General features: G+C 37.4%; 1 protein-coding gene across 4 annotated transcripts in view; it reads right to left on the bottom strand.

Annotated features, from left to right (window-relative positions):
• The window catches only part of BEND2 (BEN domain containing 2), a 47431-nt gene that overhangs the window by 5986 nt on the left and 15226 nt on the right, over positions 1 to 26219 (bottom strand). Inside the window, exons 5-15 of one of the 4 annotated variants that reach the window (XM_020904868.2) lie at positions 23855 to 23959; positions 22951 to 23356; positions 20705 to 20815; positions 19422 to 19568; positions 17939 to 18106; positions 15569 to 15688; positions 14096 to 14203; positions 7236 to 7376; positions 5003 to 5203; positions 3679 to 3791; positions 1320 to 1536 (exon numbers count right to left, since the gene is read on the bottom strand). In XM_020904868.2, coding sequence (XP_020760527.1) covers positions 1320 to 1536; positions 3679 to 3791; positions 5003 to 5203; positions 7236 to 7376; positions 14096 to 14203; positions 15569 to 15688; positions 17939 to 18106; positions 19422 to 19568; positions 20705 to 20815; positions 22951 to 23356; positions 23855 to 23959 — 1837 coding nt within the window. The remainder of the gene's footprint in view (positions 1 to 1319; positions 1537 to 3678; positions 3792 to 5002; positions 5204 to 7235; positions 7377 to 14095; positions 14204 to 15568; positions 15689 to 17938; positions 18107 to 19421; positions 19569 to 20704; positions 20816 to 22950; positions 23357 to 23854; positions 23960 to 26219) is intronic. The other 3 variants (XM_020904869.2, XM_020904871.2, XM_020904872.2) reach the window with 3 other exon arrangements.

Below are 26219 nucleotides of genomic sequence, written 5' to 3'. Positions count from 1 at the left end.
AAACAAAAAATAACAAAAAGAGGAAAGTAGCTAAATAAATTATGTTATACTTACTCAATAAAGTGTTATATGCCTGTTGAAATGATTATGAAGACTGGATATTCTTAAGGAAAAACATATATTTAAAAGAAGAGTAATTATATGGAGACCATAAGTCTTTAAAATGTTCATAAGAAAAAAAAGTTGGGAGAAAATTAAAACGTCCACAATAGTTTGTTAAGGTATCTTGATTGTGGAAACTTTTCTTTCCTCCAAAATATAATCCAGTTTTCAATAAAATGGCATAATAGACTACACATAAATTGTGATGGCTGCCTGGCTCACCATCTGCTTAGTTGCCCTGTCCTCTGATTCTACCTGAGTCAAGGTCAGAGACCTGTGACCTAAGCTGCCCAAACTGGATTCCCTCTCCTGGGAATCTGAACAATGACAACAGAAAACTAGAACCTAAAAATCATAGAAGCTACAGACACAGAGCCCCAGAGATATCAATGGACCCCAGATGCCACGGTCTCAGGGCTGCTCAGGCTCCTGGCTGTGGCTGTTTGTTCTCTGCTCCTTTTAATCTAGGAACTATTCACCCAGTGATTTTGTTGTGGTGGTATAATTTGACCAGAGTCTGTTTCCATGGTGTACATACAACCTGATTATAATGGAAAAATATACTATGAAGATACATTATTTAAATAATTTTGTCTGATCAGATTCATAGGTAATAGTCTACTTAGGGCTGATATGGGGGGCCAGGGAAAGACAGAAAACAGTTTTCCTACCTCAGGAGCCACTAAATTCCAGCATCCTGGGGAAAGGCAATGCAAGGTGTGAGTACACAGTCACCTACAGAACCCACTCTACTTGACACTAACAAAGCATGCTATGCCTCCAGCACTTAGCTAGCAGTGAGGGCCAGTGTTCTGATGAATGAGATTGATTAATTCATGCAAAAACACTTTATGAAGCATCTACAATGTGCCTGGCACACAGAGAGCAAGACCCCGAACTGCTCCTGGGCCATCTAGCTGTAGCTCCTCTTTTACCTGCAGAGAAAGGTGACTAACCTGAGAGAGTTCACACCAATCAAAGGAATCAGCTGAGAACCACTTTTCAAAGGAAAAATAATAGACTTAGTTTAATGTTAAAAACTATCAGTCTCAGAACTAGGTCTCTATAGTTCCTTAATCACAGATGTAAGAGATTTAAGTTGTTTAGCTTTCTCATGAAAATTTTCATACATACATAAAAGCTGAAAAGTACGAGCCCCACAAATGCATCACTGAGTTTCAACATTTATCAGCAAGAGAACTTATTTTAACACTCACCAAGTGTTTCATCTGAGACTGCTGCACCATCAGTGGAAGGTTCTTGAATTCCTTCAGGGAGAGCTCTGCTGTTCTGGGGAGAATTCCCTTGTTCTCTCGTTTCTGAGATAGCTGCTTGCTGAGAAACCCAGGAACTACTTGCATTGTCATCACCATCTCTTTTATCATTCCAATCTCTTTTGGGTTTGGTAGGCCCTCCATTGTTAAGAACAGTTTTCTGTTGAAACACAAAATTGTATCTATAAACAAACTCCCATAGTGGGAAAATATGGACATGCTTCATCATCTACCAGGGCCCTCCAGGGTGATGCGGAAGCAACTGTTTCTAATCAGCTTGGCTGAAGCACACAAATCCTGTGTGGCATGAAATAAAACTATAGGTGGATTCCTCCTCCAGCTGCCATGACTTGCTGCTTCTTGGGGGACTTTGTTGTTGTTCAGTCACTCAATCATTGTCTGACTCTTCCTGATCCCATGGACTCTAGCACACAAGGCTTCCCTGTCCATAACCAACTCCCAGAATTTACTCAAACTTATGTCCATTGAATCGGTGATGCCATCCAACCATCTCATCCTGCCCTCAATCTTTTCCAACATCAGGGTCTTTTCCAATGAGTCGGCTCTTGGGGGATTTAGCAGCAGTCTAACGAACTAAATGGGCTTCCCTGGTGGCTCAGTAGTAAAGAATCCACCTGGCAATGCCAGAAACAATTGTTCAATCCCTGGGTCAGGAAGATCTCCTAGAGAAGGAAATGGTAACCCACTCCAATATTCTTGCCTGGAAAATCCCATGGACAGAGGCAGCCCGGGGGGCTACAGCCCATGGCGTTGCAAAAAGAGTCAAGACACCACAACTTAGTGACTAAACAACAACAACAAACAACAGTTGTTCGCACAAAATAAGTGCTTAATGAACATATCATAAATAAATGAATACAAGAGTTTCTCAAAGATGACAACTGTGAGGTTGTTTTTTCTTAATTTTTTTTTTCTCTTTCCCCAGCGGTCTTCTAATCTGGCTGTACATTTAAGCATTTGAATTACTCTAGAGATCTTGTGTTTTCTTAAAGCAGTGCTGGGGCCCCACTCACGGCAAATTCAACCAGAATCTCTGGTGGAGGGAGTGAGAGAGCTCCAGCATTACTAACTTTTTTTTTAAAAAGTGCCTCACATGTCTTTAACATATACCTAGAGTTTGACCACTGCTCTAGGTTAGGGCTTCTCGAACTTCAATGTGCACAAAAATCACCTGGGGGTCTGGCTAAAATGCAAATTCTGCCTCAGTTAGCCTGGTATGAAACTCAAGAATGCATTTCTCACAAGCTTTCCAGTGCTGCTGCTGCTGGTCCGTGGACCCACTGTGAGTAGTAAGGACCTATCCTTCTAATCAAGGACACAGCAGGCACTGGCAGATGCTGCTTCTCTTCTGATGCCTAAGCAATATTCAAATTACCATTTCCAGGCAGTATCATAATTTTACACTCAAATGTTTAAGGTGTAATTTTTGTAGGATATAAAAGGGAATGTGAAAAATAAGCAGATTTGGTTTCATACAGATGGTGCTTGAGTTATCACTGAAATCAAGCCATTCACCAAGAAAACATAAGCTCAGCTACAAATATTCTTGGCAAACAGTTTCCATCAACTTACTCTAGAGACACAGGAGTGCCTAGATATGGTGAGAATAAAATGGAGGCTTTAGAGAGGTGGGTGGAAGTTAGGAATTGTCATTATGTTAAATGCTTCATCAGAAGGCAACAGACACGACTCTCTTCCCTACTTACCTGTTTGTGTTTAAAAAAAAAACTCAAATGCACTCTGAAGATAGGATGGGTGAGAGAGAAGTCAGATTCCCACTTACCATGTAACTATACAGATTATAAAATATCTGTGAAAACTTAACCTCATGATATGCATCATTTTCACCAGTTTCTGCCATCACTGAAAGTGAACAAGTAATGAAATACCTTCCTTTTCGTCTGTGCCATTCCTAACTACCATTAGAACAGCTAAGTAACACCACAGTCTGCTCTTTTATGTATTACTCAGTGGGATCCTGAAAAAGACTTGCCAAATATCTTTGTAGTTGAAATCTTTTTCTGGTGTAACCCTTGGCTTGAAATATACTAACAATAACACTGTATTTATTTTATCTTTAGGATATTTTTATGGGGCACAAAATATCAAAGAGTGAAATGAATAGGCAGGATGCAAGAGAACACACCTTGCCTCTAAATTAAATAAACAAGAATTTGAGCACATGGACTGAAGATCTTGTATGTCATACCATCAGTTCTGGAATTGTATGCAGTATGTACTTATATGGCAGTGACCATATTTAGATAAAAAAATCACTTACAGGTGTTCTCGAACGTAAATTGTGGATCAGAGAATTGATATCGGAAATACAGGCTTGCCACTCTTCTCCATGTTCACTCAAATCATAGTTGGGAAAAACTGCTGCCAGATGTTCTGCAAATAGCACCAAGAATTCACAAAAATTAAGGGGGAAATAACAGAGAAACTGACAAAAAAATTTGTATTTAAAATACTGAAATTTTCTCTTTTTCATTGTCATTCTTTTCTCTAAGTAACAGTTTAGGAATTCTACTCAAAGAGGACGCTTAGCTGAATATCTCATTTCTTCTAAAGTGCAATCCCCTAAAACACTGACCTAAGGAGCCCATGATGAGGTTTTAGTGCTTCAGGGGAAAAAAATGTGCTACAAAAAAGTCATTTATTTCAGGTGCTAATACCCTTTAATAACCCTATGGATAAATTAGATCTAACAACAGAAGGAAACCTGTAAGGAGAAAACAGTATTATTACAAACATTATCACATCATGATTCAGTTACTTGTGTATATTACATGTCTATCTTTCCCACAAGCTACTCCCTCTGCCTAGAATACTCTTCCTGTTTTCTTTATGTAGCTAAGCAATCTTTCTAAATCCAGCTCAAATGTCTTGGCTTAGGAAGTCCTCCCTAATACCCTCAAAGTAGGTGCTCTGCTCTCTGAGTTTCCATATTACCACACTGGAATGGAATTGATCTGTTTCCCCAATGTGTCCCTTTCTAGACTGTGAACTCCTGTGGTCAGAACTCCTTATTCACTGTTGTATTCTTAGGGCCTATGACTTCCAGGACCTCCATACATATTATTGGAAGACAAGAAGCGAGAGGCCAGAGTGGATTAATCATGAGATGCTATTTCTGGGTTGTCAGTTCCTAGCAATGAAACGTGCTTTATTTTCCCACTTCTTCTTATTTTGGCTTTTTCTTTATTTTTTAGTGCCAAGTTTCAGCACTGAAGAATTGACCATAAGCCAACTATAACCAACAAAGCTTATCTTATTTGATCAGTCTATGAACACATTTTATTCTTTAGAAGTTGCTACCCATTATACACTACTAAATTGTAAAAATCTAGGTTAGACAAGGTGAAAAAGTGAACAGTTCTAAGATTTACACAGACTTCATCATTATTTCTTCAACTATCAATAACACTCATCAGATAACTAAATGAGCAAAGATTCTATAATGACTTTACATACCTCTTTTTTTTTTCCCATGCCGTGTGACATGTGGGATCTTAGTTCCCTGACCAGGGATCAAGCCTACACCTCCTTCAGTGGAAGCACAGAGTCTTAGGCACTGGACCACCAAGGAATTCCCTACATACCTCTTATTGCAGCCATTTTGTTTGGATCCAGGGATTGGCAGCCTTGGGAACTGATACCTACTGAGCTGGAAATCAGGATTTCCTTGGAGAACAAAGAATGAACCAAGTAGCAGGCTGCATGCCTAGGTATGGCCTTCTTTTGTACAGCCATCAAATGAATATCAAGCATTCTGATATTTCGTCTTGGATCACCAAGATATCCTTTAAAAATATAGGGGAAAATTAAAATCCTTGTTTTTTTCATGCAAGGTTACCAATAAAGTGTCTAAGAACATTAAACTAATTGATTTTTAATTCACAAATTTTCTACTTGGGTGAATTTTTTTCTATACTTATTTCATCTTTTTCTTAAATGAGTCTATTTGATGCCATCTGCATAACTGTTAGCATGTATCACCTTTGTTAATCTTGAATTTGCTGTACTTGAACTAATCAGTTCATCCTCTTGAATAAATTTAATTCTTAGGCCACAGGTGCATATATAATCACATTGCTCTGAGATCCCATTGCTCCCATCTAAATTCTAAAAGTACACTCAGAGGTATATTACTGAGTGAGTATGTGGTCCCTGAATACAATTTAGAAAGTTTGAGTGGATATAATTTGAAAAATTTTTAAATAGCATTTATAGAGTATCTACTATATATCAAGCACTGTGCTAAATATTTTATATCTATAAGCTCAGTTTCATCATCCTAACGACCTATTCTCACTTAACAGATGAAGAAACTGAGGCCCAACAAAGGTAAGTTATTTGAACAAGATCACGCTGCTGGTTATAGAGCTAGTTTAATAACCTAAGTCTGTCTGGTTTTATGCCAAGTGCCTCAAACCTAATGTTTTCTATTCTTTTTTCTCAACACAAAACTGAAACTATACCTTATATGTAAGCTTGGATCCTGCTTTTTTTTTCAGTTATCATTATACTTTGCATATTTCTCCTTTTTTCTTTCCAAGTATGTATTCCTATCATCATGATTTTCCTGACAAGTGACATTTACGTTGCACTTATGTTCTGGGCATTGTGTTAAGAGCTTTAAATGAATTATCCCATTTGATCCTCATAATTCTATAAAGTAGGCACTATAATTTTTTTCACTTCACAGATAAAGAAACTAATATTTAGGTCAGAGAATATTAGGTCATATAGTTAGTAAGACACAAAGCCAGGATTTGAACACAGGCAGTCTGACTCAGTAGTCCATACTTTTAACCATTATGCTTACTGCCTCATATATCGTGGTATACCAGGAGTCACGTAACTAATTCTCTATGGTTGCTTATTGAACTGTTTACAATTTCTCATGAGTCTATAAAAATTAATTCTTGTACCAAAATTTTAATGCAAATCTTTTTTATTATACCTTTGGATAGAAGTAGGATTACTGAGTCAAGTAAAATAAATACTTTCACAGATTTTTAAACAAATTACCCTTCAGAAAGTTTTCACCAATTTATATTTCTAACAACAGCATATCACAGTGCCTACTTTATACAAAGAACACAATTTTTAAAGTTTTTTCTAGTTTGGATAATAAAATAATTTAAAGAAAAAGGGTCTCCTCTGGGATGATAGTCACCAAACCACAGTCCACAGGCCAATCCCACCACCACCAGTTTTGGTAAATAAGGTTGGATTGGCACACAGCCAATCCAATTCACTTACCTACACCTGTGACTGCTTTCATATGACAGCAGCAGAGCTGAGTAGGTGTGACAGATACTAGATGGCCCACAAAGCCTAAAATAGTTATTATCTAGCCCTTTACAGAAAAAGTATGTTGAGCCCTGCCCATGGATATTAATAATAGATTACCTACTTAGAAGTACGGACAAGTAACTATTAAGTATTAGGAAGACTTGACCTCAGAGGCCACGGAACCTGGGGTGTCATCTCTGCCACTGTGGCTTGATAGGCAACACAAGAGTTGTTAAGAAACACGAACTTTTAAAGTCAGAGAGAACTGGGTTAGAGTTCCAGAACTGCCACTCACCAGCTCTGTGACTTTGGGAATGTAGGTAATACAAGTAGCTACATCATGAAGTCATTATGAATATTAATAGAGAAGAGGCATGTCAGTTGATCAAGACAGTGTCTTGCACATAACACATACTCAATAAATATTATTCCTTATTACTAATATCATCTAAAACCTGTCCTCAGAATAGAAAAAAAAAGTTTGTATCAAGTAAGCTGAAGAATATAGGTTAAATAGTGTCATTGCACACTCACCAAAATTGGAAGGCATGAGGACAGGTGATAAGGAAGAAGCTTCGCTATTGTCATTTCCCAATACAATTGGGTGATTCATTGTTTCAGGTCTGTTTTTTGTGCTGTTTTCTTCTTTCACCAATACTTTTACAGGTAGAAGTGCTAAAAGAAAAGAAGTCTCAATTGCAAATTCTGTGTAGAGGAAATTACCCTTCGGGTATGAAGGGGAAATAAACATTCTCAGACAAAAGAAAATTTAAAATGTTTGTCACTAGCAGACCTACTCTTAAATAATGGCAAAAGGAAGATCTTGAAACAGAAAGATTATGATGACAGAAGGAATCTTGGAGCATCAGGAAGGAAGAAAGAACAATAAAAAGAGCAGGAAAGTGCATGCAGAGAAATTCAATCATTCATACTGTGCTGGGAGAGAAGTAAAATGGAACAAACTGGAAAACAGTCTGGAAGTTTCTTATAAAACTAAACCTGTAATTACTACATGACACAGCAATTTCTGGGGCATTTAGAAATCACGAGAAATAGAAGCTCATGATGACACAAAATCTGCATGTGAGTGTTCTTAACATCTTTATTCATAATTGCCAAAAACTGCAAGCAACCCAGATGTCTTTCAACAGGTGAATGGTTAAACAAACTCTGGTAAATTCAATATCGGAATATTATTCAATAATAAAAAGGAATAAAGAACATAAAGAGCAGAAATATGGGCAAATACAATACTATCATGAGTTTTATAATTCATATGTCATGACTGAAATAAGAATACCATTTGATACCTAAGGCAATGATAGTTAAAATTCAGAAGGGCAAAGGAAACTAGAGTTAAAGTTTCAACACATCACTCTAAGGAGTAAAGTGTTGATACCAGTAGACTGTGACAAGCCACATACATATATGCCACATACATATATAATAACACCCAGAGTGACCAGAAGTAAAACTATACAAAGCAATACACTCAAAAACAAATAAATCAAGATGAAATACTAGAAAATGTTCAGGTAGCCCACAGAAATGCAAGAAATAAAATGAGGAAATAAAGAAACAATTTAAAAATGGCAGACTTAAAACCCTGATATCCATATATATGTGTTAGTATACTGTAATGGTCTTTATCTTTCTGGCTTACTTCGCTGGGAGGGGGGACCGGGATGGGGAATACATGTAAATCCATGGCTAATTCATTTCAATGTATGACAAAAACTACTGCAATGATGTAAAGTAATTAGCCTCCAACTAATAAAAATAAATAGAAAAAAAAAGAAAAAAAAAAAGAAAACCCTGATATCAATAATTACTTTAAATGTAAATGACTTAACCATATCAATTAAATGGCAGCAACTGATAAAGTGAATAAAAACAAGACCCAAATATACGCCGCTTACCAGAAAATCTATAAGTTCAATGACATCAATAAACTGAAAGTAAAATGATAGAAAAATATATACCGTGCAAATACTAACAATAAAAAAAAGAGTAGGTATGTGGATATCAGATAAAATAAACTTCACAGGCTTCCCTGGTGATCTAGAGGTTAAGAATCCACCTGCCAATCCAGGGGACATGGTTCAACTACTGAAGCCAGCCGGCCTACAGTCCGAGTTCCACAATAAGAGAAGCCACTGCAATGAAAAGCCCGCACATGGAAACTAGAGAAAACCCAGGCACAGCAATGAAGACCCAGTAGAGCCAAAAATAAATAAGACTTTTTAAAAAATAGACTTCAGAGCAAACAAAGTTACTAGAGACAAAAAGGATGAAAGGCTCAACCCCCCAGGAAGATATAACAACCTTTAATATACAAAACAACAGAATCTCAAAATACATGAAACAAAAAGTGAAAGAGTTGAAAGGAGAAATAATCATATCTACAGTTATATTTGAGGACCTCAACACCCTCCTCTCAGCAACTGGTTGAACAACCAGAAAAACCAGCAAAGATATAGAAGACCCAAACAGTACAATCAACCAACAGGATTCTCATTTTAGAGAAGGAAATGGCAACCCCCTCTAGTATTCTTGCCTGGAGAATTCCATGGACAAAGAAGCCTGGCAGGCTACAGTCCCTGGGGTCGCAAAGAGTCGGACATGACTGAGTGACTATCACTCACTCCATCCAATAAAAGCAGAATACATATTTTTGTCAAATGTCTGTGCATCATTCACCAAGACAGACCACATTCTGAGCCAGAGAAAAATCTCAACAAATTGAAAAGAAATGAAATAATATATGGCATATTGTCTGACCATAATGGAATCAAATTAGACACCAATAATAGAAAGAAGAAAATCTTTAAGCACTTAGAAATTAAACAGCATATTTCTAATTAATACATAAAGAGAACGTGTCCATGGACATGATAAAATGTATAGGACTTAATAAAAATACAACACATCAAAATATAAGGGATGCAACTAAAGTAATACTGAAAATGAAATTTACAGGACTAAATGCTTACATCAGAAGAGAGGGAAAAGTCCCAAATCTATAATCAAAGTTCCTGCACCAAAAGTGAAGTGTAAAAGAAACCCAAAATATAAAAAAACTAATGAAATAATAAAAAGCAGAAATCAATGAAACTGAAAATATGAAAAATAGGAAAAGAAGCAAACAGCTGGTACCTCAAAAAAGATTAATAAAGCTAATAAACCTCTAGAAAGACTCACAAAAATAGAAGAGGTGACACAAGTCGTCAATATCAGGAATGCAATGGGATATCACAACACATTTGGCAGCCATAAAAAAGATAATAGGGAATACTACAATTCAGTTTACCCTCACAAATTTGATAACTTAGAAGAACTGTACCAATTCTCCCAAAATTACAAATAGTAAAACTTAACCAAGATTACACAGACAATCTAAATAGTCCTATAACCATCAAAGAAATTAGATTTGCAATTAAAAAGCTCCCCCCATAAAGGAATCTACAAGCCTAGGTTGATCTGTGGGTTTAACACAACTGCCACCAAAATCCCAGCAATTTTGGGGGGAAACATAAACAAGCTTACTCTAAAATGAGGATGGAAAGGCACAGGACCTAGAATATTTTAAATGACTGTTGAAAAAGAAGAATAAAGTAGGAGGAATCATTGTACCTGATGACAACGTGTACTGTATAACAACAACAATCACAAGGTTGTGATTTGGCAGAGGGGTAGAAACATGGATCAGTGGAAAACAATAGAGAACCCAGAAGCAGATCTAATGGTTTTTTATTACTGTATAAAAGCAATTCAATGGAGGAAAGATTGTGCTGCAGCAACTGGATAGGCATAGGAAAAAAAAAAGAAGAAGAACCTCAACCTACATCTCACACCTTATACAAAATTAACCCAAATGTGAATTGTAAAGTATAAAACCTTTAGAAAAAAACATAGGAGAAAAAATTTGGGATCAAAGACTAAACAAAGAGTTCATAAGACTCTATACTAAAAGTATAAAATCCATAAAAACAAAGTATAAATTGAACCTCAAAAAATTAAAAATTTTCTCTCTGCAAAACAAAACAAAAACACCTGTAGAAAGTATGACAAGGAAAGCTGCAGATAGGAAAATATTTGCAAACCACATAAACAACAAAAGACTAGTATCTCAAATATCTAAACAACTCCCAAGACATAGCAGTAAAAAACGGAAAATAATTATAAGATAGAACAGACATTTCAGAGAAAGAACATACAGGTGGAAAATTAGCACATGTGAAGATGCTGCACATCATTATCCAAGGTAAATGCATGTTAAACCCACAACAAAGTATTGCTGCATACCTACCAGAATGGACAAAATTTTTAAAAATAGTGAAAATACCAAATGCCAGTGAGGATGCAGAGAGAATGAGTTACTTATACATTGCTGGTAGGACTATAAAATCAGTCATTCTGAAAAGAGTTTGCCAGTTTCTTATAAAACTTAACATGCAATTATCATACTACCCAGCAACTGTGCTCTTGAGCATTTACCATAGGGAAATGAAAACTATGTGCAGACAAAAATCTACACAAGAATGTTTACAGCAACTTTACTCTTAATATTTAAAAATTGGAAACAACCCAGATATCCTTCAGTAGGTAAACAGATAAACAAATCATGGTATACCAATCAGCAACAAAAAAGGAAGGAACTACTAATACATGCAGCAACTTGGATGGATCTCAAGGGAGTCTTTGACTGTATGGATCACAATAAACTGTGGAAAATTCTGAAAGCGATGGGAGTATCAGACCACCTGACCTGCCTCTTGGGAAACCTATATGCAGGTCAGGAAGCAACAGTTAGAACTGGACATGGAACAACAGACTGGTTCCAAATAGGAAAAGGAGTACGTCAAGGCTGTATATTGTCACCCTGCTTATTTAACTTATATGCAGAATACATCATGAGAAACGCTAGGCTGGAGGAAGCACAAGCTGGAATCAAGATTGCCGGGAGAAATATCAATAACCTCAGATATGCAGATGACACCACCCTTATGGCAGAAAGTGAAGAGGAACTAAAGAGCCTCTTGATTAAAGTGAAAGAGGAGAGCGAAAAAGTTGGCTTAAAGCTCAACATTCAGAAAACTAAGATCATGGCATCCGGCCCCATCATTTCATGGCAAATAGATGGGGAAACAGTGGAAACAGAGATCACCACAGTCAGTGGCTGACTTTATTTTTCTGGGCTCCAAAATCACTGCAGATGGTGAGTGCAGCCATGAAATTAAAAGACGCTCACTCCTTGGAAGCAAACTTATGACCAACCTAGACAGCATATTAAAAAGCAGACACATTACTTTGCCAACAAAGGTCCGTCTAGTCAAGGCTATGGTTTTTCCAGTAGTCACGTGTGGATCTGAAGTTGGACTATAAAGAAGAGCTGAGCGCCGAAGAATTAATGCTTTTGAACTGTGGTGTTGGAGAAGACTCTTGAGAGTCCCTTGGACTGCAAGGAGATCCAACCAGTCCATCCTAAAGGAAATCAGTCCTGGGTATTCATTGGAAGGACTGATGCTGAAGCTGAAACTCCAATACTTTGCCCACCTGATGCGAAGAGCTGACTCATTTGAAAAGACCCTGATGCTGGGAAAGATTGAAGGCAGGAGGAGAAGGGGACGACAGAGGATGAGATGGTTAGATGGCATCACCAACTCAATGGACATGAGTTTGGGTAAACTCCGGGAGTTGGTGATGGACAGGGAGGCCTGGCGTGCTGCAGTTCATGGGGTCGCAAAGAGTCAGACACGACTGAGGGACTGAACTGAACTGAACTGAAATATCAAATACTATAAGTTGATAGACTCATAGAACACTGTCTTGTGATGACAAAATTATACAGAGAGATACAAGCAACTCCTGCAGCTCAATTGCAGAAAAATAAATGACCCAATCAAAAAATGGGCCAAAGAACTAAACAGACATTTCTCCAAAGAAGACATACAGATGGCTAACAAACACATGAAAAGATGCTCAACATCACTCCTTATCAGAGAAATGCAAATCAAAAGCACAATGAGGTACCATTACACGCCAGTCAGGATGGCTGCTATGCAAAAGTCTACAAGCAATAAATGCTGGAGAGGGTGTGGAGAAAAGGGAACCCTCTTACACTGTTGGTGGGAATGAAAACTAGTACAGCCACTATGGAGAACAGTGTGGAGATTCCTTAAAAAACTGGAAATAGAACTGCCATATGACCCAGCAATCCCACTCCTGGGCATACACACTGAGGAAACCAGATCTGAAAGAGACACGTGCACCCCAATGTTCATCGCAGCACTGTTTATAATAGCCAGGACATGGAAGCAACCTAGATGGCCATCAGCAGACAAATGGATAAGGAAGCTATGGTACATATACACAATGGAACATTACTCAGCCATTAAAAAGAATCCATTTGAATCAGTTCTAATGAGATGGATGAAACTGGAGCCTATTATACAGAGTGAAGTAAGCCAGAAAGATAAAGATCAATACAGTATACTAACGCATATGTATGGAATTTTAAAAAGATGGTAACGATAACCCTATATGCAAAACAGAAAAAGAGACACAGATGTACAGAACAGAATTTTGGACTCTGTGGGAGAAGGCGAGGGTGGGATGTTCTGAGACAATAGCATTGAAACAAATATACTATCAAGGGTGAATCAGATCACCAGCCCAGGTTGGATGCATGAGATGGGTGCTCAGGGCTGGTGCACTGGGAAGACCCAGAGGGATGGGAAGGGGAGGGAGGCGGGAGGGGGGATCGGGATGGGGAACACATGTAGATCCATGGCTGATTCATGTCAATGTATGGCAAAAACCACTACAATACTGTAAAGCAATTAGCCTCCAACTAATAAAAATAAATGAAACATAAATAAATAAAAGTTAAAAAAAGAGAGAGAGAACACATTAATACTGGGACAGGTTGCAGATGAAGCCAGGTAAGGAATGACAAGGAAGATGTGGATGTGTTTATAAAAAGGCAAAAGATGGTTCTTGAGAGTTACAGAAGAATTCTGTATCATGACTGGTAGTGGTGAATATACAAACCTTAATACTTTACAAAAGTGCAGAGGACTAAACACACACACACACACACACATGAATACAAGTAAAGCTGAGTACATCTGAAAAGATCTGTGGATCATATCAATGTCAAAATCTTAGTTGTCATATTTTACTATGTTTTTGCAAAATACTACTATGGGGAGATACTGGGTAAAGGGTACATAAGATCTCTCTGTATTACTTCTTGCAACTATATGTGATTCTGAAATATTTCAAAAAGAAAAGTCTAATGTTGAAAAAGCAATCACTAAGAATTAATATTAACAATGCTGATGGGTTTAAATTAAGAGTGCTACTCATAATAGGTGTCACTTCAAACTCACCAAATCCAGAAGTTAGGAAGAAAGATTCTGAATCAATTTGTTGGTCACTGTCATTTTTTATTACACTTGCATGATCCTCTGCTTCAGAACTCATTTCTATGCCGGATTCTGTTGGAACAACATTTTGATAAGGAAAACACTGTCAAGTACTGAAGGACAAGAAATCTCAACAGTAATTTTTATTTCAGACAAAACTATCATTCAGGAATGAAGGAAAAATAAAGACATCCCTAGACAAAAGAAAACTAAAAAAATGTCATGACTGACTTACCCTTAAAAATGGCTAAAGGAAAATCATCTGACCAAAAGGATATGATGAAGAAAGGAACTTTGGAGCATGAGGAAGGAAGAAAAAATAGAAAGAACAAAGGGACTTCCCTGGTGGTCCAGTGGTTAAGACTCAGTGCCTACACTGCAGAAGCCGTGACTTTGATCCCTGGTCGGGGAACTAACATCCCACATGCCATGTGGTGCAGCACCCCCCAAAAATTTTTTTAATAAAAAACTTTAAAAAATATTAATAATAAAAAAGAAAGAGTAGAAATACACATGTGAAGAAACTAGATCACTCATACATTGCTAGTGGGACTATAAAATGGTACAGCTACACTGGAAAACAGTTTGGCAATATTTTACAAAACTCAGCTTACAATTACCATAGGACCCTGCAACTGCGCTCGTGGGTGTTAGCCCAGAGAAGTGAAAACTGATGTTCATACAGAAACCTATACACGAGCATTCACAGTAGCTCTACTCCAAATAGCCAAAAACTGGTAACAACTCGGACATCCCTCAACTGGTGAACAGATAAACGATGGTACACGCATACCATGGAGTACTCAACAATAAAAATGTATTGATCTACACAGCAACTTAGATAAATCTCCAGGGAATTATGGTGAATGAAAAAAGGCAATCCCCAAAGGTTACATATTATCTAAGTCTATATAAAACTCTTGAAATGACAAAATTATAAAGAATGAAAACAGATTAGTAGTTGCTGAGGGCAGGTACAGGGATGGCAGGGGTCGGAGCATGAGAGAAGAAAGGCAGGTGTGGTTTTCCGGGGCAAAACGGAGAATCCTTGTGGTAATGGGAATGTTCTGAATTTTGACTGTGATGGAGGACATGGAAAGGCATTCAGGCTGCAAAATGATATAATACTAAATCACACACACAAACATAAACACACACAAATGTAGATAAAACTAAAGACAGCTCAGTAAAATCTGTGGATTTTATCAATGTCTATATCCTGGTTCTGATATTGTACTATAATTTTGCAAGATGTTATCTTTGTGGGAAACTTGGTAAAGTATACACAAAATCTCTCTATTATTTTTTATAATGACATGTGCAGCTAAAATTTTCTTTAAAAAAACTTAATTGGTAATTAGGAAAAGCTCATATTAAGGGTGTTAATAAACCTAAATTAAATAGTGCTACTTATAATATGTGTCATTACAAACTCACCAACATCAGAACGGATGAAGATATATGAAGCATCTTCATCACTGTCATATTTCAAGAAAGGTGACTGATTCATCACTGGAGTGTCACTTTCCAGGCTGGTTTCTGATTTGACCACCATTTCTGTTAGTAAAATGTTCAAATGCTGTGAGAAATCCACCCTCATACTTATATCTGATGAAACTATCTTCCAGTAATGAAGAAGAAATATACACAAAGGAAAACCAAAAGTATTTGTCACTAACTGACTTATGCTTAAAATGGCTATAGGAAAGTCTTCTAACAAAAGGTATATAATAGAATTCTGAAGCATTAAGGAGGAGAAAGAACAATCGAAAGAACAGAAATATGGATGCAGAGAAATCAGATCACTCATATATGGCTGGCAGGAATGAAAAATGTTACAGCTACACTGGAAAGCAGTTTGACAATTTCTTGTAAACTAATGATGCAGTTACTACAGGTTCCAGAAATTGCATTCTTGGGAATTCATTCAGAGAAGTAAAAACTTTTGTGAAAGAGTGAAATGAAGGAAATGAAAAAATCTAAAAGATCACAATAAACTGGAAAATTCTGAAAGAGATGGGAATACCAGACCACCTGACCTACTTCTTGAGAAACCTGTATATAGGTGAGGAAGCAACAGTTAGAACTGGACATGGACCAACAGACTGGTTCCAAATAGGAAAAGGAGTACATCAAGGCTGTATATTGTCACCCTGCTTATTTAACTTATATGCAGAGTACATCATGAGAAACGCTGGGCTGGAGGAAGCACAAGCTGGAATCAAGATTGCCGGGAGAAATATCAATAACCTCAGATATGCAGATGACACCACCCTTATGGCAGAAAGTGAAGAAGAACTAAAGAGCCTCTTGATGAAAGTGAAAGAGAGTGAAAAAGTTGGCTTAAAGCTCAACATTCAGAAAACTAAGATCATGGCATCCGGTCCCATCACTTCATGGCAAATAGATGGGGAAACAGTGGAAACAGTGGTTGACTTTATTTTTCTGGCCTCCAAAATCACTGTGGATGGTGACTGCAGTCATGAAATTAAAAGACGCTTGCTTCTTAGAAGGAAAGTTATGACCAACCTAGACAGCATATTAAAAAGCAGAGACATTACTTTGCCAACAAAGCTCCGTCTAGTCAAGGCTATGGTTTTTCCAGTAGTCATGTATGGATGTGAGAGTTAAGACTATAAAGAAAGCTGAGTGCAGAAGAATTGATGCTTTTGAACTGTGGTGTTGGAGAAGACTCTTGAGAGTCCCTTGGACTGCAAGGAGATCCAACCAGTCCATCCTAAAGGAGATCAGTCCTGGGTGTTCATTGGAGGGACTGATGTTGAAGCTGAAACTCCAATACTTTGGCCACCTGATGCAAAGAGCTGACTCATTTGAAAAGACCCTGATGCTGGGAAAGATTGAGGGCAGGAGGAGAAGGGGACGACAGAGGATGAGATGGTTGGATGGCATCACCAACACAATGGACATGGGTTTGGGTGGACTCTGGGAGTTGGTGATGGGACAGGGAGGCCTGGCATGCTGCGGTTCATGGGGTCGCAAAGAGTTGGACACGACTGAGCGACTGAACTGAACTGAACTGATGAATAAATATTCTTATCAACATTACCCTTACTAGTCAAAAACCGGAAGCAGAGAGGTTTTCAATAGATGGACAGAAAAATAAACCCTGGTACATTCACACTATGAAATAATACTCAGCAATAAAAAAGAAGGAACCACTGTTACACACAACAGTATGAATGAATCTCCAGGGAATTACACTGAAGGAAGAAACCAATCTCAAACACCACATGATTCCATTTATATAACAAGGCTGAAGGGACAAATAATTGATCTGGAGAACAGATTCATAATTACCATGAAACAGGGCGGAGGGTAGGAGTAGAGGGCAAATGTCAGTTGGAGAGAGATGGGTGTGGTTATAAAAGAGAAATATGAGAGAGCATGGTAGTGATGCAACTGTTCCAAGGCTTACCTGTGGTAGAAGATACATGATCTGTACATATGAAAAAACTGTATAGAACTCAATACACACATATTAATGCAAGTGAAACTGAGGGCATCTCAATAATATCTGTGGATGGTATCATGTTCATATCTTGGTTGTGGTAATTTTCTATCATTCTGTAAGATGATACCATTTTACCATGGTAGATACCATTTTACCATTGGGGAACACTGGGTAATCAGAACCCAGGACTGTTCTGTACTACTTATTATAACTGCATGTTCAGCTACATTTTTCTGAAAATAAAAACTTTAGTTAGAAAGAGCTACCTCTATCTTACACTATGGAGAGTGGTGAATCTAGATTAAATATATGTCAAAGTATCATTTCAAACTCACCAACACTGGGTGGAATGGAGAGAGGCGAAGAGCCAGTATCTGGGTTACTGTCATTTCCCACTTCAGTTTCATTTCCCATTACAGTTTCATTTCCCACTATCTGATAGCTGTTATCCATGGTGATTTCTGCTTGTCCTGGCATTTCTAGAAGTATAATTTTTTCAAATGCTGAAAGATAAGAACTCTCAACTGTGAACTCTATACTGGGTCAGACTGTCCTTCAGGAAAGAATGGTAAATAAAGACATTATGACACAAAAGAAAAAAGATTTTTTAATTTTCCCTAGCAGGTTTTCCCTTAAAAATGGCTAAAGGAAAATCTTCAAAAAAGAAAAGATATTATTAAAGAGGGAATCTTGGAGCATCATGAAGGAAGAAATAATAATGGACAGACCAGAGATACTGATGGAGAGAAAATGGATCAACCACACTTTGATGCTGGAAATGTGAAATGGTACAGCCTCTCTGGAAAATTGTTTGGCAGTTTCTAATAAAACTAAACATGCTATTACTTATAAGACCCAGCAACTGCACTTTTGGCATTCATGACAGAGAAATGGAAATTTATATTTACACAAAAATCAATGCATCAATGTTCACAGCACTTTACTTGAAGTATCCAAAAACTCAGAAAAAAAAACAAATTTCCTTCAATGTATGAATTAAGAAAAAAAAACATTGTGTGTGTATATATACACACACCATGGAAAACTCTTCATCCATAGGAGAGAACTATTAGGGAATAAAAATTTAGATTTACACAAAAGTATGTATGTGAATATGTATAGCTGCTTTACTCCTAATAGCCAAAAACTGAAAAAAAAATCCAGATGCCCTTCAACAGGTGAAGAGTTAAAATGTTGTATACCCACAGCATGGAATATTCTGTAGAAGTAATAGTAATAAACTATTGACTCATGCCACAAACTGGATGACTCTTCAGGGAATTAGGCTGAGTGAAAGAAGCCAAACCCAAAGTTATATGGTACGTTATTCCACTTATATAACAATCTGAGACAAAATTATAGAAACAGAGAAGAGACCAATGGTAGCCAGGTGTTAGCGATGGGCCTTGGAGGAAGGAAATGTTGGCTGTGTTTGTATAAAAGCAGTAACAAGGGATCCTTGAGTGATGGTAATGATCTCTACCTTGACTGTGGTGTACTCACTCACTGCATAGTGCTAAATACACACACGAAAGTGTACACACACATACATGTAAAACTAGAGGCACCTCAATAACGTCTGTGGGTTGTATCAATGTCAGTATATGGGTTGTGACACTGTACCATTATTTTTCAAGGTGTAGTCATTTGGAAAAATAAGTAAAGCATTAATAAGATCTCTGTGCATTATTTTTACAGCTGCATGTGAATCTTAAAATATACCAAAAAGTTTTAAGAGCTACAACTGGCTTGTATTAAGGATGTGAATGGATCTAGACTAAACAGTGCTACTCACAATATGTATCATTTCAAACTCACCAAAATTAGGTGGGACAGAGTGAGATGAAGAGTCAGTACTTGGATCAATATTTCCCAATAAAGCTGGATAATACACTGTCTGAGAGCTGTTTTCCACACCAGTTTCTTCTTTTATTGGCATTTGTGTAAGGATGAATTTTTCAACCCCTGAAAGAACTCTCAATCGTGAATTCTACATGAAATGAAACTATCCTTCAAGTAAAAGGTGAAACAAAAACATTTTGAAACAAAGGAAGACTAAAAGAATTGGTCCCTAGCAGACTTAAGGAGAGGCTAAAGGAATATCTTCAAACAGAAAGGATAGGATGAAAGAAGGAAATCGGGAATATCAGGAAGAAAGAGCGAGCTATGATAAGAACAGAAATATGAATGTAAAGAAACCGGATCATTGCTTGTAAGAATGAAAAAATGGTACCACCTCTCCAGAAAACTGGCATTTTCTAACGAAATTAAACATGCTATTACCATAAGACTCAAAAATTGCATGCTTGGAATTCAAGACAGAAAAATTAGAACTTATATTTATACAAAAACCAGTACATGGATGTTCATAACATCATTACTCTTAAGACTAAAAACCATGGGGAAAAAACTAATGTCCTCCCATGGCTGAGTGGTTAAAAACAATTACTGCATATTGAAATCCTGTAAAACTATTCAGCAAAAAAAAAGGAAGTTTTGTACATGCAACAACATGGATGAATCCTCAAGGAATTATGCCAGGTGAGAAAAATCCTCAAAGTTTATGTACCATAAAATTCCTTTTGTATAATGTTCTTGAAGTGATAAAATTACAGAAACCAGTGTTTTCCAGAGCCTAGGGAATGAACAATGGGGAAGGAGAGGGTTACCTGAGAGAGGTGGGAGTGGCTATAAAGGGGCAAGAAGAGGCATCCTTATGGTAATGGAAATGTTTCTATGTCTTGACGTGGTGGTGGATATCACATCTACTCATGTGATGAAATCAGACAGAAATAAATATAAACACATACAAATTACCACAAGTAAAACTAGGGACATTTCAGTAACATCTGTGTATTATATCAATGTCAATACCTGAGTTGTGATATTTTACTAGTTTTGCAAGATGTTATCATTGAGAGAAAAGGGTCAAGTGTAAAAGGGGTCTTTTATATTATTCCTTATAAAGATATGTGAATCTAAAATTATTCCAAAATAAAAAGTTTAATTTTAAAAAACGGGCTACTGCTAACTTGCATTAAGGATGCTGATGCGTCTAGATTACATAGTGCTACTTAAACTATGTATTATTTGAAACTCACCAAAATTGGGTGGGAGGTTGACAGATAATGAACTCAGGCCACTGTCATTTCCTGATAAAGTTGAGTAACTCATTGTTTCGGGGTTGTTCTCCAGGCTGGTTTCTGCTACCTCTGGCATAGTTAGAGTAAAAACATTTTTTGAGTGCTTAAGAAAATAACTGTCAATCATTAATTCTATATGCAGTAAAACTATGCCTCATTAAGAAATGGGAAATGAATATATTCTTATATGAAGGAAAACTAAAAGAACTTGTCTCTTTGAGCATCAAGAAGAAAGAACAATGGAAAGAGAATAAATATGCATTAAGAAAAATTGTATCACACATATATTATGGGTAGAAGGAAAAATTATACAGCTCCTCTGAAAAATAATTTTTAGCAGTTTCTTATAAAACTAAACATGGAATTATATGTGACCCAGAATTGCCCTCTTGGGCATTCATCTCAAAGAAATATAGATTTATATTTATGCGAAAGCTGGCAAAGGACTATTCATATAGCTAAACTTGTAACAGCAAAAAATAGGAAATATCCCAAATGTACTTCAATGAGTGAATAAATAGTTACACACACATACCATAGAATACAACTTAACAATAAAAAGGAAGAAACTCTTGATACAAGCAATGTGTTTGTGCATGTGCTCAGTCGTGTCCAACTCTTTGCAACCCCATGGACTGTAGCCCACCAGGCTCCTCTGTCCATGGGATTTCCCAGGCAAGAATACTGGAGTGGGTTGCCATTTCCTCCTCCAGGGGATCTTCCCAACCCAGGGATCAAACCCACGTCTCCTGTGTCTCCTTCACTGGCAGGTGGATTCTTTACCACTTGAGCCACCTATGTTCAGTTAAAAAAAAAAAAAGCCACGCCCAAAAGGTTCTATAGTACTTTATTCCATTTAAATATCAATATTCAAATGACAAAATCATAGAAAGTCAATTCTGGGCTGGCCTGGGGTGTTAGGATGGGGCAGATGGGAGGAGAGGGTGACCAGAAGGACATAGTTGTGGTTAAGAAAAGGGCAATATGAAAGGTGTTTGTGGTAATGATGGAAATGTTCTGTATCATGACTCTGTGTGTGTGTGTGTTAGTCGTTCAGTCATGTCTAACTCTTTTCGACCCATGGACTGTAGCCCACCAGGCTCCTCTGTCCATGGGATTCTCCAGGCAAGAATACTGGAGTGGGTTGCCATTCCCTTCTCCAGGGAATCTTCCCAACCCAGGGATCAAACCCTGGTCTCCTGCATTGCAGGCAGATTCTTTACCATCTGAGCCACCAGGGAAGCCCCGTAGTTTCTCATAAAATTAAACATGTGGTTAACATATAGCGAGCAATTGCCCTCTTGGGTATTCATGTCAGAGAAATGAAAACTTCTATTTACACAAAAACCTGCACATGAAGATTCACAGCAACCTTAGTCCTAACATGAAAACCTGGATTATAAAACTCCAAATTTTCTTTTACAGATGAATGGTTAAACTATGATACATCCATACCAAGTAGCAGTACTGAGCAATAAAAAGGAAGGAACTACTGAACAACCTGGCTTAATCTCCAGGGCCTTATATTGAGTGAGAAAAGCCAGTATCAAATGTTACATACTATATGCCTCCAAATACATAAAAATTTTGAAGTTATAAAGTTCTAGAGATGAAGAATAGATCAGTGGTTTCCAAGAATTAGGGATAAGGGAATGAAGAGGGCCAGGTCATCAGAGGGTGATGGGCATGGTTATAAAAAGGCAACACAAGTGATCCATGTGATCGAACTATTCTGTCCCTTGACTATGGTGGTGGATATACAAACCTTATCACATGATAAATCAGAATAAAACTAAAAGTACAGACACACAGATGAATACAAGTCAAACTGGGAACAGTTGAATATGACCCATGGATTATATCAACATCAATATCCTGGTTGTGATATTTTACCATAGTTTCACAAGATGTTACCACTTTGGGAAATTGGGTAAAGGTTATGACTCTGTATTATTTCTTACAACTACATGTGAAGCTACAATTATCTCAGTATTTTTGTTGTTGTTGTTTAGTCACCCAGTCGTGTCTGACTCTTCTGTGACCCCATGGACTGGAGCACATCGGGCCTCTGTCCTTCACCATCTCTCAGAGTTTGCCCAAGTTCATGTCCATTGAACCAAAAAACCACTAGCACTAGTTTGCATTAAGGAAGCTTTCGAATCTAGATTACCAAGATGCTATTTACAATGTGATTTCAAACTCACCAAAATTGGGAGCGATGCAGAGAGATGGCAAGGCAGTGTCTGGGTTCATCCTGTTATTTATAGTTGAATATCTCACTGTCTCAAAGTTGTCAGGCAGACTAGATTCCGCTTGTGGAAGATCTGCTATAGGTTCTGCTAGAGGATCCTGGGCAGATGAGAGATCACTGTTGATATGTTCATCACCTTCACTGAAAATGGGTGAAAGAGTAAGCCTAGGAAATGGGCTGTCTGAGTCATGACTTGGCTGTAATGAGTACGTAGAGACAATCCTGGGAAGTGATGGACTCTCGCTGGGCGCTAGCTGCTGCAGTTCAGGGCATGCTGCTGACTGAAGAGATGCCCCTCCTGGATTAGTCTCAGCATCATTTTCCTGCCTCTCAGCTGGTGAAGGTGGGTTACTATCTCCCTGTCCAGGATCAAAGAACAGGATGGGTTAAGCTCCTTTGTTTGGATTCTAGACCTTAATTTTTCCATGAGGTATACAGTCAAAACCTTTATATGTAAATCCAGATGATCTCTAAAATGACACATAGCCAGTATAAATCATCTGTGAGTAAAAATAAACAGTGAAAAGTAGATAAAATCATTAATACCTATTTTCCCTGCAACATCATTTTCCACAGTCAAATATAAATGCTGAATTTTGATTATATGATTTTTATTCCTCTTCATACCTACATTTTGATTGCACTTTATACGTTATGGTTACAAACAAAAATATTCAGCATCATGTCTCAAATCTAAACTTTAGCATTCTCCCAACAAAAGTTTAGCTTCCAACCTACTGCTAAAGTATAGATCAGCCTTGCTAATCTCAGAGTTATTAGCTCTCTCTCACTTCTGAATGGTATTGTTAGAAAATATAGGTTTATGGAAGTAGTAGAAACATTCGTATAACACTTACACAGGGTAGTGTCTGTGGTCTCCCCAAAGAATGCTGCATTTCTGAAACTATTCCACGAAGGTGGTTAATCTGACTACTGATGATTTCAGCAAGTTCATTCAAATTCTGTTACAATAAAAAATTTAGTGTTCTTATTTTGAAAAAAAAAACAGTAACATATAAGAAAATACCAATAAACCAAACTTTGACTGCCAGAATCAAAGAAAGTTCTCAAGCCATCAGAAATTTCTTGTTTCCCACTTGATGCCTGGTTGTTGGTGATCCAGGGCCGAGCTGGCTGAGATAAAGCGCCCAACCTCCTACTCAACTACTCCGTATCATACAGGCATTTGAAGAAGCTTGAATATTGGAAAGTAAATGTACCACAATTCCTACAAGCCATCACATTTATGATGAAGTCATTTTACATCAAGGAAGGTGCTTTTTTTAGGAAAGAAATGTTCAAATCTGCTAAAAGGCAAAAGAGCCTCTTTCCATACAATGTCAGTATAAACTAACAGGCAGAGAGCAGCCCATTCCAGAAAGAATAGTGAGCCAAACACAATAGCTGTTTGGCTTCAAAGTATCTTAAAGTTATGCAATTAACAACCTTACAAAACCTTTGAGTACACAGCCCCTCTATGCCAATCAGTATGTGACTGATAAAACCTGAAAAATCCTGAAATACACAGAAATTTCATTCAGGCAAAAATACACTTATACAAAGAGGCCAGAACCACTACCTCATTCATTCATTAATTCAAGTAAACACTTATTGAGGGCTTACTACCTGTCCGAACAACTTTGCTAGATGCTGGGAATGTGGACACTAAAAAAAACAAACACACACACACACCTCCTGCCCTAAGGAACTTCTATTTTAGCTGGGGAGAGAAAAAAATAGACGATTTCAATAAATAAATTGATTAGCAGCCTAGAACAGTGGTTTTCAAGCTGTGGTCCATGCACTGGCAGCATCAGTATCACCCACAGCTTGTCAGAAATGCAAAATCCCCCACCTCAGACCTGCTAATACAGGAACTCATTGCTAGGAGAGAGCCCTCCAAGTAATTCTAACGCATGATCAAGTGTGAGACTCACTGGCTTATCACACTGGGATAAATAGCACAGGGTCTAGGGGGACAAGGTTGGGTTCAAATACTAGAGTTCTACCACTTATTAGCTCTGTGAACTTGGGCAAATCACTTAACTTCTCTGTGCTTCAATCTTCTCATATGTAGAATTGGGGATAAAAATCTCAAAGTTATTCTGAGGACAAAATGAGGTAACAGAGTCTTATATTGATATTAACATAATAATTATAGTACATAGTAACCAGTCCAGTAATGCTCATATATTATTATTATTATTACTACCAGTGCCATGACACAAGTAATAAGTGTGCACAGAAAAAAATGGAACCCAGTTCAGGCTGGCAGTCATGGTAGGCTTTTCAGAGAAGGAAGTGTCTATATTGAGAATTAAAAGATGAGAAACCATTCGCTTGGTGAGGATGCATGGAAGGGCATATAGAATAGAAAGAACAGAAAATTCTAAAATACCAGAACATTAATTAGCATAATATATTTAAGGAACTATCTATGGCTTAATACAAAATGTGAAACTTAGAGGAAAAAGCATTGGGGAAGAAGGCTGGGGAGGCAAGTAGTGCCATTTTGAGATTTTCACCCAACAGAAACTCAAGCATGGGAAAGACATGAGGCAAACTCATCTTTAGAAAAGATTAAAATGCAAAATGGTGAGGATATGAATCAAAGATGTGGTGGTTAGGATGTACAAGAAACTGTTTTGAGTGATATTAAGGAAAGAGAATCCTCAGGACTTGAGTTAATGGGGGAGAGGGGAAGGAACTAGTCAAAGATAATGTCTGGATTTCCAGCTTAATGAGACATGATGGTAGTTAACCTGAGAGAGGGAATATGGAGAAAATGATTTTGTACACATTATACTGAGTTCTTCAGCAGGCATTAGCTAGATACATTCATGATTCTGGGGCCATGAAAAGTGGCAGAGGCTAAAGACATAGATTTGGGTACCAGAATTGTATCAAAGCAAAACCTTTAATAAAGAGAGAATCATTCAGGTAGATTTAGACTGAGCAGAGGGGGACCAGTGGACAGCACAATGAACTTAGAGGAGAAAGATGTAATTTCAAAAACAGAGCAACACTTTTAATAATCCAAATGCTCACAGACACTCAGGATGATATCACACAATAAAACAAAAATATTAATGCTATAAAACAGTGGCAATCAGAAAATAACAAACTACTGACAATTACAAATACAATTGATTGTGCCCAAAAAATACAAACACAACATCAGGAAGACAGAGACAAGAATATCTCTCAGAATGCTGTACATAG

This window comes from Odocoileus virginianus, unplaced genomic scaffold (genome assembly GCF_023699985.2).
Source record: "Odocoileus virginianus isolate 20LAN1187 ecotype Illinois unplaced genomic scaffold, Ovbor_1.2 Unplaced_Contig_25, whole genome shotgun sequence".
Taxonomy (NCBI): domain Eukaryota; kingdom Metazoa; phylum Chordata; class Mammalia; order Artiodactyla; family Cervidae; genus Odocoileus; species Odocoileus virginianus.
This window is presented reverse-complemented; position numbering and strand designations above follow the sequence as displayed.